Genomic DNA, 16315 nt, shown 5'->3' with positions numbered 1-16315 from the left:
TGCTCCAAATCCTCCCGATTCCACATTAAAAATCCTCCTGGAAGCTGCTTCAACTCATCCCAACCTCTGCTCTGCAAACAAAAGACAAAAAAAATCCTGCTATTTTTTTTAAATTATAGTATTAATAGTATTAATACCGCTGGTAGTAATCGAAATTAACTGGAGAATATTTCAAAATGAAACTTACATTCCCGTCGAAAATCCGAATATTTTTTGTTATTAAAAAAGAAAAAAGAAGAAGGAGCGACTTGAGCCGAGGTGAATAAAGCGAAAAAAGAATAATAAGACGACGAAACGAAACGGTGGAAGAAGAAAAAGAAGAAGCTTCTCAAAAAAAAAAAGGTGAAAATGTCCACAAAAAGCGTAGAAAATGTTGAAAGAAGCACTTGGTTCCTTATTAAGGCGAAGATACAATATTTATTCCGTGTCTCCTGGGATGCTCCGCTCCGTCTATTGTCCTCCCATTCCTCAGTGCTGATGCTTAATTTTCAAAACTTCTATATTACCAAGGGACCTACGACATCAGCCGAGAAATACCCTGCAAGTACAAAATCCGTGAGCCAGCCCCGTCCGTGCAGAGGGGAGACGCTCGCGTTCCGCCAGCTTTCTGCCGTTATACCGAGAGCGCGCGAGGTGGGGGACTTTTCCATTTCTCTCGCTTTTTTGAGGATTTTAACGCATTTTTATTATTATTATTATTGTTATTATTATTCGATCGGGCCAGAGAGGAGAGAGAGAGAGAGAGAGAGAGAGAAAAAAAACACGGGTTACTTTGGAGAAAGCACAATGTCAGCGACCTTCCCCGGACTTGTCCACGACGCAGAGGTAGGAGAATTTATTCACTTTCTTGCTTCCTTTAATTATAGGGAATTACAGCAGCGAGCTGGAGAAAATGTAGTTTTGCTTTAAACTGAGAAACGGAGGCATTTGGAGATGGAGTCTCGCTGCAATAAAGGCTATACTACTGCAGAGCATGGATTAAGAAAAGGAAGAGAAAAAAAAGATAGGCTCTATATATATATATATTTATATAAATATATGCATGGAGGGAGAAATGAGGAGAACATCTCACTGGAGCTGCCGGTAAAAAACGAGGCTTTTTATTAGTGTGTTGAGGCAAATGAGGCTCGTGTGTGAGCCGGTAACAGTGTGATTAGTAACATTTCAGGGCGGAACTCTCCGCTGTGCCTCACTCTGCTTTACCTCCCCATCCAGAGAGCTGGGACAGTAAATTTGCCAGCAGCTCGGTAATAATAATAATATATAACAGCACGCCCTTTAAAGCGCTGCAAGCAGAGTGACAGGCATGCCAAAGGGAGGAAGAAGAAGAAGGGGAAAAAAAAATACCGATGGCTCCTGTTGCCGCGCGCTAGCTGGTTCCCCTCCCGGGCGTGTGGAAATGACATCTCCTTCAGGTGGTTTAAAGTGGGAAGGGAGGAAGAAGAGAAAAAAAAAACCGCTTTGAGTGTGTAAGAGTTGTGTTTTTGAGTGTGTTTGGGAGGCAGAGAGAGGAGAGGAGAGGAGAGGAGACACCGGCTGCTGCTGCTGCTATAACTAAATGACACGGCTCATATATCTCACCGTCTCTTTATTATCACTATCATCATCATCATCTTCTTGTAGATACGTCACGACGGATCAAACAGCTACCGGCTCATGCAGCTCGGGTGCCTCGAGTCCGTGGCCAACTCCTCGGTCGCCTACTCCTCCTCGTCGCCGCTCACCTACCCGGCGCCGGCGGGCACGGAGTTCGCCTCGCCCTACTTCGCGTCGGCCAACCACCAGTACACGCCCCTGCACCACCAGTCCTTCCACTACGAGTTCCAGCACTCGCACCCGGCCGTGGCGCCCGAGGCCTACGGGCTCAACTCGCTGCACTCGGGGCAGTACTACCAGCAGCTGCACCACGGCGAGCCCGCGGACTTCATCAACCTGCACAGCGCGCGCTCGGCCCTCAAGTCCTCGTGCCTGGACGAGCAGCAGCGGCGCGAGCTCGGCTGCCTCGACGCCGCGTACCGGCGCCATGGCCACGACCTGTCGCTGATGACGTCACACGGCTCCCAGGCCTACGGCGTCGGCATGCACCACGCGGACCAGAGGCTGCTGCCCGCCGCCGGCCTGGGCCTCGCGCCGCCCGCGGCCGACGACCTGCAGGTATATTACCCGGCACCGGAGCTCCCGAGTCTCTACACACACACACAGACACACGCACACAACCAGCCCCCCCCCACACCCCCCCACCCCCCCGTGTCCTCCGGCTGCTCCTCTGGTTTATTAACACTGAGATCAGATCAGACATAAGATATGACAGGAGAACAGAGCTGAGAGCCGCCACCAGGCCCACTGCCCCACTGGCCTACTGCTGGAAAACTTTCCCCCCACCTCACACACATACACACAGCCTACACACACACACACAGCTATATCCACACACACACACACACACACACACACACAAAAAATATTGAAGAGAAAGACAGCAGCAGATGTCTGTCTGTCTGTCTGCTTCATGTGTCTGTTGTCTGACATGGCTGCAGCAGCTACATGTGTCTGTAGGTTAGATAGATGATCGTCCTATAGCCTACTGCATGGAGAGTAAATAGGCTAACTACTGGATATCTTCATCATCATCATCGTTGTTGTTGTTGTTGTTATCAGAGTGAACGTGACTGTACAACAGGCTGCATATGGGTAAATGGGTAAATGTCAAGTGCAGCGGCTGGGAGAGGCCGGGCTGCTTCTCAAGAGGTTAATTGACTGGAGTCTATTATTCAGTCTCATTGTGAAAGACGCCCTTTATTTTTCCAAGAGCGCACGTGACCCCAGATTTTACATAATTCTTTTCGATGTAAAGAAATGGTCGAGATGAAAACGGATTCGCACGGTGCTTGAGCATGTGTGTGTGTATTGAATGTGTGTGTGTGTGTGTGTGTGTGTGTGTGTGTGTGTGTGTGTGTGTGTGTGTGTGTGTGTGTGTGCGTGTGTATAAGTGTGTGTGTGTTGAGTGTGTGTGTCCGGCTGTCTGTTGAAGCAAAGAAAAGCCGCTGGTTGCTCTATTCTCCGGTAAAGGGCGGATTAACGGATCGGGGTTCAGGGCACAATGCCCGGCTCGAGCGCCATAAAGCACCGTAGTTTATCCAATTACCGACTTAACGTCAATCAACTTTGTTGCTTATGCAGCGACATCTGAGCCGGTTAAAGCACCACGGTCTCTAGTTAAACACAGTTTAACACAGTGACACATCATTTCAGACACGTTAACTATTTACCAACTCCACTCCGCTTTATTTAATGTCATTATAAACAAACGATGACATTTACACTGGATACGTTTATTTAGCAACAATTATAGGCTATAAATATAGTTTTATTATTTTTTAACAAATACTAATGAGTTTTTATTATTATTTTCAGTATTCTTATATTTATTTAACAAAAGGCTAATTCACTTTTCTTTGTAGTGAATTTATTTTTACTTTATTTAGAGGGTGTGGCAATTTGGTTTAATGATGATGTGTTTTAAAATAATAATATTGATTGTAGGTTGTCTGTAAATATAGCATCAAATTTAGGGAATTATTAGTGTGAATGCACGATTTTATAAAATGTTTTACTTTGTTTATTGATATTAATTGGCTAATTTGCCCTCGCTATTTTATTTTTATTTTTTTTTACAGTGAATTAACTGATTATTTGAATTCCTTGATACATGCATTATAATTTATTCTGCTTCTAACATTACCATCATATTTTATATTATATAGGCTATTATTCTTTTTTTTTTTTTTTAGCCATTAGACCAATTGTTACTTTATTTCCAGACCTGTGAGGCTCGTGTCTGATCGTTGCTGTGGTGGCAAACATTAGATTTATTTTTAAGCTGTCGGCTGAGTTGAGTTTACATTCGGCTGCAGGTTTGACCTTCTTCTATTGAGCCAGAGAAAGAGAAAACAGGGGGGGGCTCGTGAACCTGAGCGGATGCATGAACGGGAACAGATGCGCCCATGTATGGTCCCGTGCAGCCCCGGCCGGTCGCATCTTTGAGCGGCGCTAAAGAGATTTTCATGCCGAACAAAAGCAGCTGCCACACCTTTCTCCCGCCACTAAGCTAATTCATGCAAGGGCTCTGCGTTTTGTATATTGATTTTATAATCACTTTAGCTTCGGAATAGAAGAAAAGAAACAGAGCAGGAGCTGGTTAAGAAAGAGCTGCAACAAGCTCCTTTTTTTTTACCAGTTTATTTTAATCAGGAGGAGGTTTTATACTGCATGGAGCAGGCCTCGAGGCTCGCACGAGGGATTAAGTGTTTTCTGAATAAAAAGCGCGTGTTCTCCTTTCTTGATGACATTGTTGATAGCACGCGAGTCTGATCTGGAGCAAAATGGCGGCGGTAACAGGTTCCCATATAGCTATACAGGCTATATATTTCTGCCTATATCCTGAACACAGCTGTATTAGCATTTAGCTTTGGCCGACCACCTCCCAACAGGTTGGTGGCTGCTGCATCCTTTTCTGTCCACCTGAGCTGATTCCTTTCTTTTTTTATATATATATCTATAGCCTATATATATCGCCTCAAGCCTTTTCAAATGAAGCTGGTTTCCTGAGCCGTGAGCTGCATCCTTTATTGTGCCGTGGTGCCCTACACTTTCTAACAAAAAGGCTTTTTCCACCACCACCGACACTATAAACTGTTGAGAGAGAGAGGGCGAGCAGCGCAGAGGAGGAAGCTGTTTGGACTCTAATAGGTGTCAGGATTATTGGGATTTCTTCACACCATCTATTTAATTTACAGAAAAACATAAAGGATGTGGAAACAAACAGGGTTCACGAGGTCACCTATTATAGACAGAGGTCACGAAATCAATCATGTGATAAGATGATGATGTGATGAGAAACATTAGGCTAAATACATGGAGTTTTATTATGATGTTATAGCCTATGAGCTACAATGCTGCTGCTGATGCCACCTTTCTGTTTATCCTGTTGTCAATGTGGATTTTAGTTTTATTAGCCTCAACAATTAAATTCAAGCAGTTAAGGTCCCACTTTATCAGTTAAGACGTAATAAAAAGACGGAATTTTACCTGTTATATTCGGTCTTAAATTGGTAAATTGTGTTTTTAACTGGACAAATTCCGTGTTAAATTGGTCAAATTATGTCTTTAAATGTTTTTATTCTATTTAACTGGTTAAATTCCGTCTTTAACTGGTTAAATCACACCTTTATCTGGTGTAACCCCGCCTCAGCTTGGATTCATTTTGTTTTAAATAGATTAATCTAATCTTAAACTGCTAAATTAACTGGTTTTAGTTGGTATTTAACTGGTTTTAGTTGGCATTTAACTGGTTTTAGTTGGCATTTAACTGCTCTAATGACATATTTAATTGGTTTTTATTTCATATCTAAATTCTGTATTTGACTGGTAGCCACATCCAATTTGTAATTGGTTGTATATCAAATTTAACTGGATCAAATCGGTCTTTATCTAGTTATATTTCATATTTAACTCGTAAAATTCAGTTTTACACATATTTAATTCAGTCTTTTTCCGGTTAAATTCCGTCTTTAATGTGCAGCTTGAATGTTTTTTTTTTGTTCTTTGTTTTGTATTGTTTTTTTCTCCCTGTGTTGCGTTCACTGCTCATCAGACGCCCCAGCTGCTACAGTTGTTATCATTGTGTTGTTGTTCCACCTGCAGCCTGACAGCTGGATGAACTGAGCCTCATAGCAGTGTGAAGTGAAGTAACAAAAAAAAAAAATAGAGACAAACTGCGGCTCAGGTGATTTCACCTCCTTCTTGTCCTAATGAGCGCGTGTCTCCGCAGGGCTCCGTGGAGGCGCAGTGTGGGCTCGTGCTGAACGGCCAGGGGGGCGTCATCCGGAGAGGTAAGACCCCCGGTTCTCTCTGCTCTGCTCTCTGCTGCTGTTGATGCTGTTATAGCTGCACCACCACTACAGGCCTGCAGCCGAGGCGACAAGACGGGAGAGCAGACAGACTAAAGAGGCGGAAACGCTCCTCTCTTGTCTGCTGTCAACACCGCGTGCTCCCGCCTGTTTAAACACTAACACACTGTTGAACACGCACAGAGACGCTGCTCCCGTCACTCACACACACACACACACACACTAGACACACTCCTACCTATACCAAAGCAGTCAAGAAGAAGCCTCTGAGTTCAGCTGAGAAAATTAAACAAAGTGTCAGCAACACATTGAATTAACTGCAGCACTGATTCAATATAGACTCTCTATAGTGCTGAGATCTACACACACACACTTATTATACACACACTATGTGTCACAGAGCAGCCACGTTACGACACACGCTTCCTGTTTGAAGTGAAACCTGTAGGCGACATTTGAACAGCGCAGACTGACGGCTCTCACAAAACAAACAGACTACTGTTAATGTAATATTAATGTCTATTTACAGATCGTAAAGAGGTTATAATGCTGCAACACCGCTGATCATCTCATCTCCTCTGTAATAACATTTAAACGGGAAAATAAGGGCATTGAATATACTATTTTACGTAGACCTACAGTAGCTGTATAAAAACAAACAGACTGAAATAATGTATAGGCTAATGTCAAAAAGGGGGGCACGTGATCATTAAATCATGGCTCCGTTGTCAAAATAAATAACATTTGTAAGGATGGAGGTTAATATAGGCTATGCTATAATAAAAACAAAAAACTAAATAATAGGTTAGTTAATGCGTAAATTAAAAGAAAAAAATATAATCATTTTATTTGAATTGAGGCTGTTTATTTGTGGGCTGTGCGTGTTTCTATTGTTGTGTTGTTATGGTGATGAAGAAGAGCTCAGGTGGACTCCTCAGGTGATGATGAGGAAGAGGAGGATGTGGACTCGGTCTTCTTCCTCCTCCTCCATCATCATCATCATCACACCGGCCCATTTCCTCACGAGTGGGTTTAAAACACGCTGTGCATCTGCTTTGGCTCCATCAAAGCTGCTCCTGTGTTTTTTTTTCTCTCTCTCTCTTCCTCCTTCTTCTTTCATTTTTTTTTTTTTTTTTTTAGTCGGGACTAGTGTAGTTTTCCACCCAGAGAGGAAGGCTGTGTCTCGGGTTTAATTTTTCATCAGCTCTGCCTAGGTGTTGGGGCTTTTCTCTCGGATTGACGCGGGAATCCCTTCGCTATCACTTTCGGTTAATGGTGCGCCATATTTGGCCCTGAGCTCAGCCGCTGCAACCATCACAACCAATAATCTTTGCTTTACCTCCCGCTCCCGTATCGATAGCTTCTCTCGCCTCGGGCGGACGCTTTGATATGCTAATGCCGAGCGGGGCCCCGGATTCAGCCGAGATCATATTAATGTTGTTCTTTCTGACTGCGGCTTTGGCGGCATGAATATTCACATAACCTTTTTCAAAAGAAAATCACTCAAGAAACGCGGATCCTACTTAGGAGGAGTCGTCTGTGTTTTTAATCACCCTGCTATCCCTCTTCCCTCTTCCAGTTCAGCTCCAGCAGCAGCAGCAGCAGCAGCAGCCGCGCACATCAAGCTGATCTGTCAGACGCGCGCCCTCGCCACTACACTACAGCCCGTGAACGCGCCCCCCTCTCTCTTCTCTCTCCCTCTCTTTTCTGTCAAGACATTGGCTGCTTTTTTTTTCTTTTTCTACAGCTATAAACATTGTTGTTAAAATATGAGGAGAATGACATTTGGCCCGTGTCTCTTTTTCTTTAATTTTCGTGGCAAACTCGTAAAAGGCGCTTGATTCCGCGTGTGATCCCGCCCGCCGCTCGCGCCGCAGCCCGAGGCTACTCTCCGTTGCTTAAATACCGTTATCGCCTCTGGGCCCGCGCGCTCCACTGACTGCACTACCGGCAATAGCTCTTTTCGATTGCCCTTGGCAACATAAAATACAAACTACTTTGAATCAAAACATTTTTAGGGGAATTAATATGATGTGAACCCGCGGCTTTCAGAGACGCGCGCCCCTGTCAGAGCGCGTGAGCCTGACAGACAGGTCTTGCCCGGTTTGTGTCACACATGGCAGACACCGGACTTCACACGCGCACACTACTACTACCACACGCGCACACTACCACCACCACTACTACTACCACACGCGCACACTACCACCACCACTACTAGCTACTACCACACGCGCACACACACACACTGAGGAGCCAATAGTCGACCTATCAATCGATTCCCTCTTCCATTTTTCCTGACAGCTCTGACTGAAATACAACTCCCATACTGCCCCTTGTTACTTAAGCGCCAACCACTGGACTACACCTTTTGGACTACACCTTTTTTTTTAACGTGTGATGATGTCACAGGTGTGCTTTGTGGGCACGTGCCGCTGTCCGTGGTGCTGAAACCGTTTCTGACGCTACAGGTCGCTGCGGCCTGGAGAGAGAGGAAGAACAAATAAATAAAATGGCGCACAATTTATTTATTTAAGCAACATTTCCAGCAGCTTATCACAGGAGAGATAACATTACACATCACATTAAGATACTTGTGAAGCCTAGAGCTGGTGGCTAAATAGTCCAAAATGGCCCCCACAAATAAAGAAAAAGAGAAATCTTCGCCTGCAGCGGTGCTGTTTTCGGCCTAAATGTCGTCGCCTCCTCTTCATTCCGTCATAAAGCAGCGCGGCCTGGCCTATAATAATAACAAAGCGACACACCCTGCTGTTAGATTTGATAATGAGGCGGATGAATAATAGAATATAGCCTACAGTACATCAGACGGAAAACCTTGCGCGTTTCAGCTGCTTGAGACGTTAGTTCAAGTGAAAGTTTAATAATAATAGGCCTGCACTCAGAGCAGTCGATATATTCCAGGAGGATCCAGAGTGACTGATTCAGATGCAATTAATAATGTGAAAGAGCCTTCACTATCACAACCACGCTCATTTATTCATTCACACACGCATAGGCTACACTCAGGAACCTCGAGTACACAATGAAATCAAGTTGGTGGAAGGTGATTAAAGGGAAGGTTTTTGTTTTTTGGGGGGAGGGAGGGAGGGCTACTGGGACCAGAGCAGATAGCCTAGTTCATACATATACAGACAAATATTGAGCTGAAACTGAAATATAAATAAATGTACATAGTAGAAATTAAAAAAAAAAAATGGAATATTAAAGTGGTGGAAAAAGAGAGAGTGATGAAGTGCTGAGATGAAGAAAAAAAAACATTGATCAAGCCAGTTTTGAGGATTAATGATAGTTGATCATATGTATTATTATTTATGGGCTGAGTTTCGCCCTGAGCTGCCATCACAATCCCGCCTGGCTTCAGATCAGATCATATTTAAACATACACAGTATACTGTGTTTACAGTTGTACAGTGGAGAGGCCTGTTTTATTATCTCGGTTGGAGATATATGAGCTGGGTTTTTAATTTCTGGGGCAGAAATGTGGATTAAACTACCATTTCTAACAAAAGAAGGAAAATAATGACCATAAACAGGTGGAAATGCTTCAGTAAAGTTTACTTCCTGTTTGCTCTGCTCTCCAGACCCAGACTTGATTTTTTTTTTTTTTTATTCCTCCCGTCTTTACCCTGATATGTGCGATTGTTTGAAATAAGAAGCAGAGCGACCTCGTGTTAAAAAGAAGAACCACCCTCCAAGAACAGAGGTGCAGCAGAAGCAGCCTCCTGCCCCCCGCCCGCCCGCCCGCCCGCCCCTGAGGCACGACTCACCCAGGGTTCAACCCAACTGCAACTTTCTCCATGTAACAACAAATTAGCATGTTTTCCCACAAAAAAAAGCCCAGACTGAACTGAACAACGCACAGACACAGACGCCGACACCCGGGGGTCGAGGTCGAGGACACAGTCAGACTTTAATGTTTTTTCTGCGACTCGAGGCTTTCTCAAGGTCTAAATGGATTTTTATTGGAAACATCCACTAAAGACCTCAAAGTGCCTGTGCGACGAGTGAAGAAAGGGAGGTTGAAAAGAAAAAATAATAGGCTACTTCACCTGAGGCGGCAGTCACACACCCCATAATACCTCTCACACTTTCATTTTTTAACACTACAAGTTCCTCCTTAAAAGAAAAAATGGACAACTACATTGATATGTTTCTGTTGACGCGTGTGTAGAACTTGAGGAAATCCTTGTTTTGTTGATTCATTATTGATCCGTTCAGCTTCAGCTTTAACTAAAAGTCTTCAGTGTTATAACTGATGTTTATGGCTGTGTGTTGTATAGACATGAGCAGTTTACAGGCTCTGCAGGAAGTCTGAGGTGATGTTGGTAAAAAAAATACTTCAATATGTGTTTAAATCCATATTTCTAAATACAAAGAGATGAGTTATGCATCCTAAAAATCTCAAATGTTGAAGTCTGCGCTGTTAAAAGAAACCTTTAGTAACACTTTCAGCATTCATGGCCCTGCAGCTCTGCACAAAACACATGCATATGATGCTACATGTGGAGCCAAAACACTGATAATCGATCGATAAAAACCATAAAGTATAGGTTGGAGATCAGCTTGATTGATCCACAGGTTTTTGCTGAACAATCTGCAGCAAGTGACAGTTTGTTCAGTTCCACTGTTTCAGCTTTGTTCAGCTTTATCTTGTTAAAAACGTCACACAGTGTCTCATCATTAGAGACGTTGGTTTCACTCTTCATAACGCAGCTTCCTCGTCACCACCTGAAGAAGTTATTTACAGCTCTGTTTACTGACACTGTGAGTTTAGCTGTTGCTGCTACACACACACACACACACACACACACACACTCACACACAGCTCCTGCTCTTCCTGTCACACCTCAACATTTCCTAACCGTGCTGCTGCTGCTGCTCCTGTTTGGTGGTTGTTGTTTTGTTTTGTTTTTTGGTTGTTGTCGGTGCTGGGGGAAAAAAAAAGAAAAAAAAACTCGCTGTAGCAGGTGTTGTTGTTGTCGTTTGTGCGCAGGGGGGACGTGTGTGGTGAATCCTACAGATCTGTTCTGCTCGGTACCGGGCCGCCTGTCGCTGCTCAGCTCCACCTCCAAGTACAAAGTGACCATCGCCGAGGTGAAGAGAAGACTGTCCCCACCAGAGTGCCTCAACGCCTCCTTACTGGGCGGCATACTGCGCAGGTCAGAACAAACACACAAACACAGCTTCTTAATGGATCTGATTTGAGGACTTACCTGCTGTTAAAAGACAGAAAAAGCTTCTGTTACACTGTAAAAATATTCCTGTTATTCCAACATACGCAGATGTGACATACAGCTCTGGAAAAAAACACTTCAAAATGATCAGTTCCTCTGGTTTTACTATTCATAGGTATGTGTTTGAGTAAAATGAACACTTTTGTTTCATTCTATAACCTACTGACAACATTTCTCCCAAATTGGAAATAAAAATATTGTCATTTAGAGCATTTATTTGCAGAAAATGGCAACAGGTCAAAATAACAAAAAAATTCTGGTGTTTTCAGACCTTGTATAATGCAAAGAAAACAAGTTCATATTCATTTTAAAACAACACAACACTACTTTTTAAACTTAGGAAGAGTTTAGAAATCAAAATTGGTGGAATAATCCCAATTTTTAATCGCAGCAGTGTTTTCTTTTTATTTATTTCTAATCTTTCTTCCTCATTAAATATGATTTGGTTCAGGTGATCAGCTAAGTAGAGTGAGGTGTGCTTGTGTTGGAGTTCAATAGACACTGGAATCGATGGCTGCCATTAATACATGTAGAGATAAGGCTGATTTATTACAGTAAGAACATTTTGGAGTAGTGGTCTCTTTATTTTTTCCAGAGCTGTATGTGACGAGTGGGGGAGAGTAAAAGTGAAAACACCGGTGTTCACCAGTCAGATTCATGCTCAGAAACCTGAGAGCGAGGCCGCCTGAGTCTTTATGAAATGGAGGAGATATAACAGCAGCTCCTCACAAAGACTATTGTGGGCGAAAAACGAGGAGGCCGGGGGTGGGGGTTGGGAGAGGAAGGGGCTGCACACGCCCGCCGCCATGCCCAGGGAAGCCAGAGGGAGGCGAGACCAACCAGGCCAAAGCATGCCAGGATCAGAGGAACCAGAGGAAAGCAAGAGTTGCCAGCGCTGTATTATTGATGAGGTGGAGAGAAAGGGAAGAGGGAGAGGGAGAGGGGGAGGAGAGAGAGAAAGAGAAAGGAAAGAGAAGAGAAGAGAGGGAGGAGGGCATGGCCGGTCCTGGAGGAGGGGGATCAACAAAATGAAAAGATGAAAATTAATAAGTGCAAATAGAAGGTGATGATCCTGGATCACATCCACGTCACAGAAACTGTTTGGAAAAGTATAAATGTGCAGGAATTCATCCTGAGAGAAATGGTTTCAGTTTTTTGTTTTTTTTTTGTTTGTTTTTTTGACACAATGATAGAAAACCCGTCACTAATTTCCTCCCAAACTTCTCCCTAAAGGATCTTTAAAGTTTCACAGGATGAGAAGTTTGCACATACGGTTTGTTTTAAGTTGAAGTCTGAAATGACAGGAAGTGCCGTTCCTCCGTTTTCCAAAATAGAAGCTCTCACTCACTGCGTATAGAGACACATCAAGAAGTCCATAAAAAGGAGGAAACTCGTGGGAACCAGTGACCAGGAAACAGTTTTAAATCCATAATGAGTTGACGACGTGCGTTTTTAATTATACACTCTTTGATTTTTTTCATGATTAATTTTATGGCTTTTATCAAAACAAAGCAGATCTACTGTATATCCAACTTGATTAAAACACACGGCTCTTTGTAGAATGAGCGGCTCTGTCACTACATGCAATTGATGTCATTGTTTTAGAGATTTATATTTAAAGATATGTGATTGTTTGATAAAGTAAAGTTGTATTTATTTCCCCCCCACAGAGCGAAGTCTAAGAACGGAGGCCGGTGTCTCCGGGAGAAACTAGATCGTCTAGGCCTCAACCTGCCGGCAGGACGGAGGAAAGCCGCCAACGTCACACTGCTCACCTCCCTGGTGGAAGGTGTGGCTCGAAACTTTAAAAAAAAAAAAACTTTTATACACTAGTTTTATTTTACATATTGACTCCTTTCTAGCTTTTTGTCTCATCTGTTTTTTTCTTTTTACCCCGTGTGTTTGTGTTCAGGTGAGGCGCTCCACCTGGCGAGGGACTTTGGCTACACCTGTGAGACAGAGTTTCCCAGCAAGGCGGTGGGGGAGCATTTGGCGAGGCAGCACAGTGAGCCGAAAGAAACCAGCGCACGCAAGAAAATGGTTCTGGCTACAAAGTAAGAACACAAACACACAACACACACACAGATTCACCACACACGTGTTTAAAAGAAGGAGGAGAGGCCTCCTGGAGCTGTTCATGGCTTCAACTGTTCTCGGCAAGACACAGGATGTTTTATTCTGAAATTATCCAGATGTTTTTGTTTTCCTGTCGTGCTAACACCGTTAAAAACTTCTATGGCAACTTAGTTTAGGTGAGAATCAACATGTAACATTTTTAAAGTTCATTTACTGGTCAATATACACCACTACCCTCCATCCTGAGGTCACAGTTTAATGATAAAAACTAAAACATCCTGGACCAACATGTTTTAACACAAGAGTCGAACCCCAGAGAAACTGTTTAAAGGTTCAGGAGCAGAATGATAAAAAGTTTTTGTTGTGACTGTTGGGACACACACACTTTTCATGCATAAAGCATGTGTTGCATTTAAATTTTCAGATATTGCACATTACAGGGCTCATATTTATTTATCAGTAAGAGCTATATTTATATTACACCCCTACAAGCACTGCTGCACAGCGAGCGCTCCGTGTGCTGAGGGGAAACTGCTCCCACTCTTATTTTTTCCTTTTTTTCTTCTTTTTTTTCGGTTAAAGTCGTCCTAACAAAGATTTTGAAGACTTGTGACTAAAATCCAAAACGACAGCCCCGACTTTACATCTGCTGAATGTTTGGTGTCGTGTTGTGAGAATGTTTTGCTTCTGTCTGCACCGACGTTGAACCTTCAGTCGTGCGCTAAGAGGAAGTAACTTGGATTTCTGTGGGGGGTTGATTGAAAATGATGATGATGGGGAACAGAACAGGGAAGGAGAGGAAGGAGAAGAAAAAAAAAAAGAAAAAAGAAAAAGAAATAGCAACGGTTTGTGTTGGAGACAGATGGTAAACCCTCAGTCCCTCCCTCCTTCTGTCTCGTCAGGCAAATCTGTAAGGAGTTCCAGGACTTATTGAGCCAAGACCGCTCTCCTCTGGGCTCCTCCAGACCGACCCCCATCCTGGACCTGGACATCCAGAGACACCTCACACACTTCAGGTAACACACACACACAAATACACACACACACACACACACACAGCTACACGTCACAAATGGTCAACAGACGCTCAGACGTGAACTTGCTCGCAATGGTTTTTTTTTTTTGGCTCTGACCTCTTTTGCCATTTTCGGAAAAAAAAAAGATGCAGCTGTGCAGTTTGTTGTTTGGCACCAGCGACAGAGGAGGAGGAAGAGGAGGGAGGGGAGGAAGGGGAATGGCGGCTTGTTAGCAGAAATGTCACATCTATGGCGTCATCCTTTGCAGAATATACAGAGTTTTTTTTGTTTTTTTTAAAAATCAGACCTCCAAAGGGAAATGTTCTGTATATGTCGAGCGTCGGGGCCGAGATGCGAGATGCGAGCCGAGGGTCGTGTCGACGGGGAGATGACAGATTGAACAACAGTGTCCCTTCTGGCACTTTAACAGCCTGGTTTGAAAGGTGACCGGGTATCAGGCCTGGAGGAACCTGCCCCAGGACCAAACCTGCTTTATGGACATTTCTGGTTTCGTTTTTTTTTTTTAATCCTGCAGCTTTTTTGTGCTTTTAAATTTTTTTTTTTTAAACAAATGCACTTTAAAATTTGATTTGGAGGCCAATCATATAGAAACAGCTGTGATCTCCTTGGCAGCATAGAGTATACATACATTAAACACCTTTAACATGCTACTTTATGTTTTAAAGTACCACACCAAAGGCTGCAACTAAACACGATAATAACTATTTAATCTATTGGAAGTGCTGAAAAACATTTTCTTAAACCTTGTAGTGATGTGTTTAAATGCCTCGTTTCCTTCGACAACCGCCAAAAACATCAAAATATTCATTCTACTCCAGGACTTGGACATGAATGGGAACATTTGTGCATGTTTGCTTGAAAAACGATGGCTTTTACATGTATTGAGGAACTCATGAAAGATTGTTTTAACTCTAATGTGTGTTTAATTTGTTCAAATGACAATATTCAACCTGAGATTTTTGCTAAAACTTGAACGTCTCCTCATGAATTTAATGGAAACACATCACACAGGACTTTTATACATGTGCTCTTTAATAAAATCTGATTGGAAAGTCGATCATATAAAAAACATGGCTGATTATCTTTGCATTAATAGCTTTACTGTATGTATATTCTATTCTTACTGAGAATAATAATGATTCAACTCATTAGGAAAATTCATCAAGACAGACTTAAAGCTCGTGATGCCATCAAATGCCTTGTTTCCCTTGTAAACCACCCTGAACATCAAAACCATCCAAGAACTTTGGAGATTATGGGAATATTCTGCATGTTTGTATGGAAAATAATGAGTTTTACTTGTATTGATGAAGTACTCTGTAAAGTGAGAGATGGTTGCAGCTCTGATCAGATGACAACACTCAGGCCCAGATTGGTGCTCAGCCTTCACTGTTTCCTCATCACTTCTTATGCAAACACCATCTGAGGACATGAAACTCCTCTCTGACAGGGTTAGTCCGACTAAAGGAAACTCTTTTAGGAGGATTAGAAGCTCCATGATGCAGAGAGAGGAGGAGCTTTTCACTGAAGGGAAGGAAACCTGCAGCTGACTTGTTATATTTGGTTTTCTGACTCTTCCTGTTCTCTCTTCTCTCCTCCTCACACAGCCTGATCACTCACGGCTTCGGCACGCCGGCGGTCTGCGCGGCTCTCAGCACCTTCCAGACGGTCCTGAGCGAGATGCTCAACTACCTGGACAAAAACTCGAGCGGGAAGACGGGCGGGCCGACCGAGCAACAGATCAACAACAGCTCGGAAAAGACGCAGCTCCGGAAAACAAGCGAGCCCCAGAGCAAAGACGGGAAAACAGAAAAGACTGAGTAGCCCCCACCCACCCGGTCCCCGTGCCTTGGAGCGCTGCATTTAGGAGAGAGTGTGTGTATGTGTGTGTGTGTACAAGTGTGTGTGTGTGTGTGCTGAGACAGGATTGGTCGACTCCCGTGCATCACTGCGTCTTCATTGGGACATTTCATATTTATTGTCATTTATTTATCTTCTGTTGAAACGTAACACAAACCTGAACCGTCCCAGAGACGAC

The 16315-nt window shown here is 43.4% G+C and overlaps 1 protein-coding gene across 1 annotated transcript; it reads left to right on the top strand.

The window, feature by feature from the left end:
• Window positions 1-693: 693 nt before the first annotated feature.
• Window positions 694-16315, top strand: tfap2d (transcription factor AP-2 delta (activating enhancer binding protein 2 delta)). Its single transcript, XM_085770475.1, has 8 exons — window positions 694-825; window positions 1624-2154; window positions 5831-5891; window positions 10924-11089; window positions 12835-12953; window positions 13077-13218; window positions 14143-14256; window positions 15885-16315. Exons 1-8 carry the CDS (start codon window positions 787-789, stop codon window positions 16099-16101), a joined length of 1389 nt encoding a protein of 462 aa, XP_085626601.1. The 5' UTR covers window positions 694-786; the 3' UTR covers window positions 16102-16315.

The sequence above is a fragment of the Trachurus japonicus genome, chromosome 24 (genome assembly GCF_045865225.1).
Source record: "Trachurus japonicus isolate A0001 chromosome 24, Traja_1.0".
In the NCBI taxonomy this organism is placed as follows: domain Eukaryota; kingdom Metazoa; phylum Chordata; class Actinopteri; order Carangiformes; family Carangidae; genus Trachurus; species Trachurus japonicus.
The sequence above is the reverse complement of the archived record's forward strand: the minus strand, read 5'-3'. Positions and strand labels throughout refer to the sequence as shown.

Bases quoted from the DNA above. Each gene is read 5' to 3' on its own strand.
- tfap2d (XM_085770475.1), top strand. From the start codon at position 787: ATGTCAGCGACCTTCCCCGGACTTGTCCACGACGCAGAG. The intron at 5,892-10,923 runs GTAAGACCCCCG...GTTTGTGCGCAG, and splicing joins GGGGGGCGTCATCCGGAGAG to GGGGGACGTGTGTGGTGAAT. The intron at 14,257-15,884 runs GTAACACACACA...CTCCTCACACAG, and splicing joins AGACACCTCACACACTTCAG to CCTGATCACTCACGGCTTCG.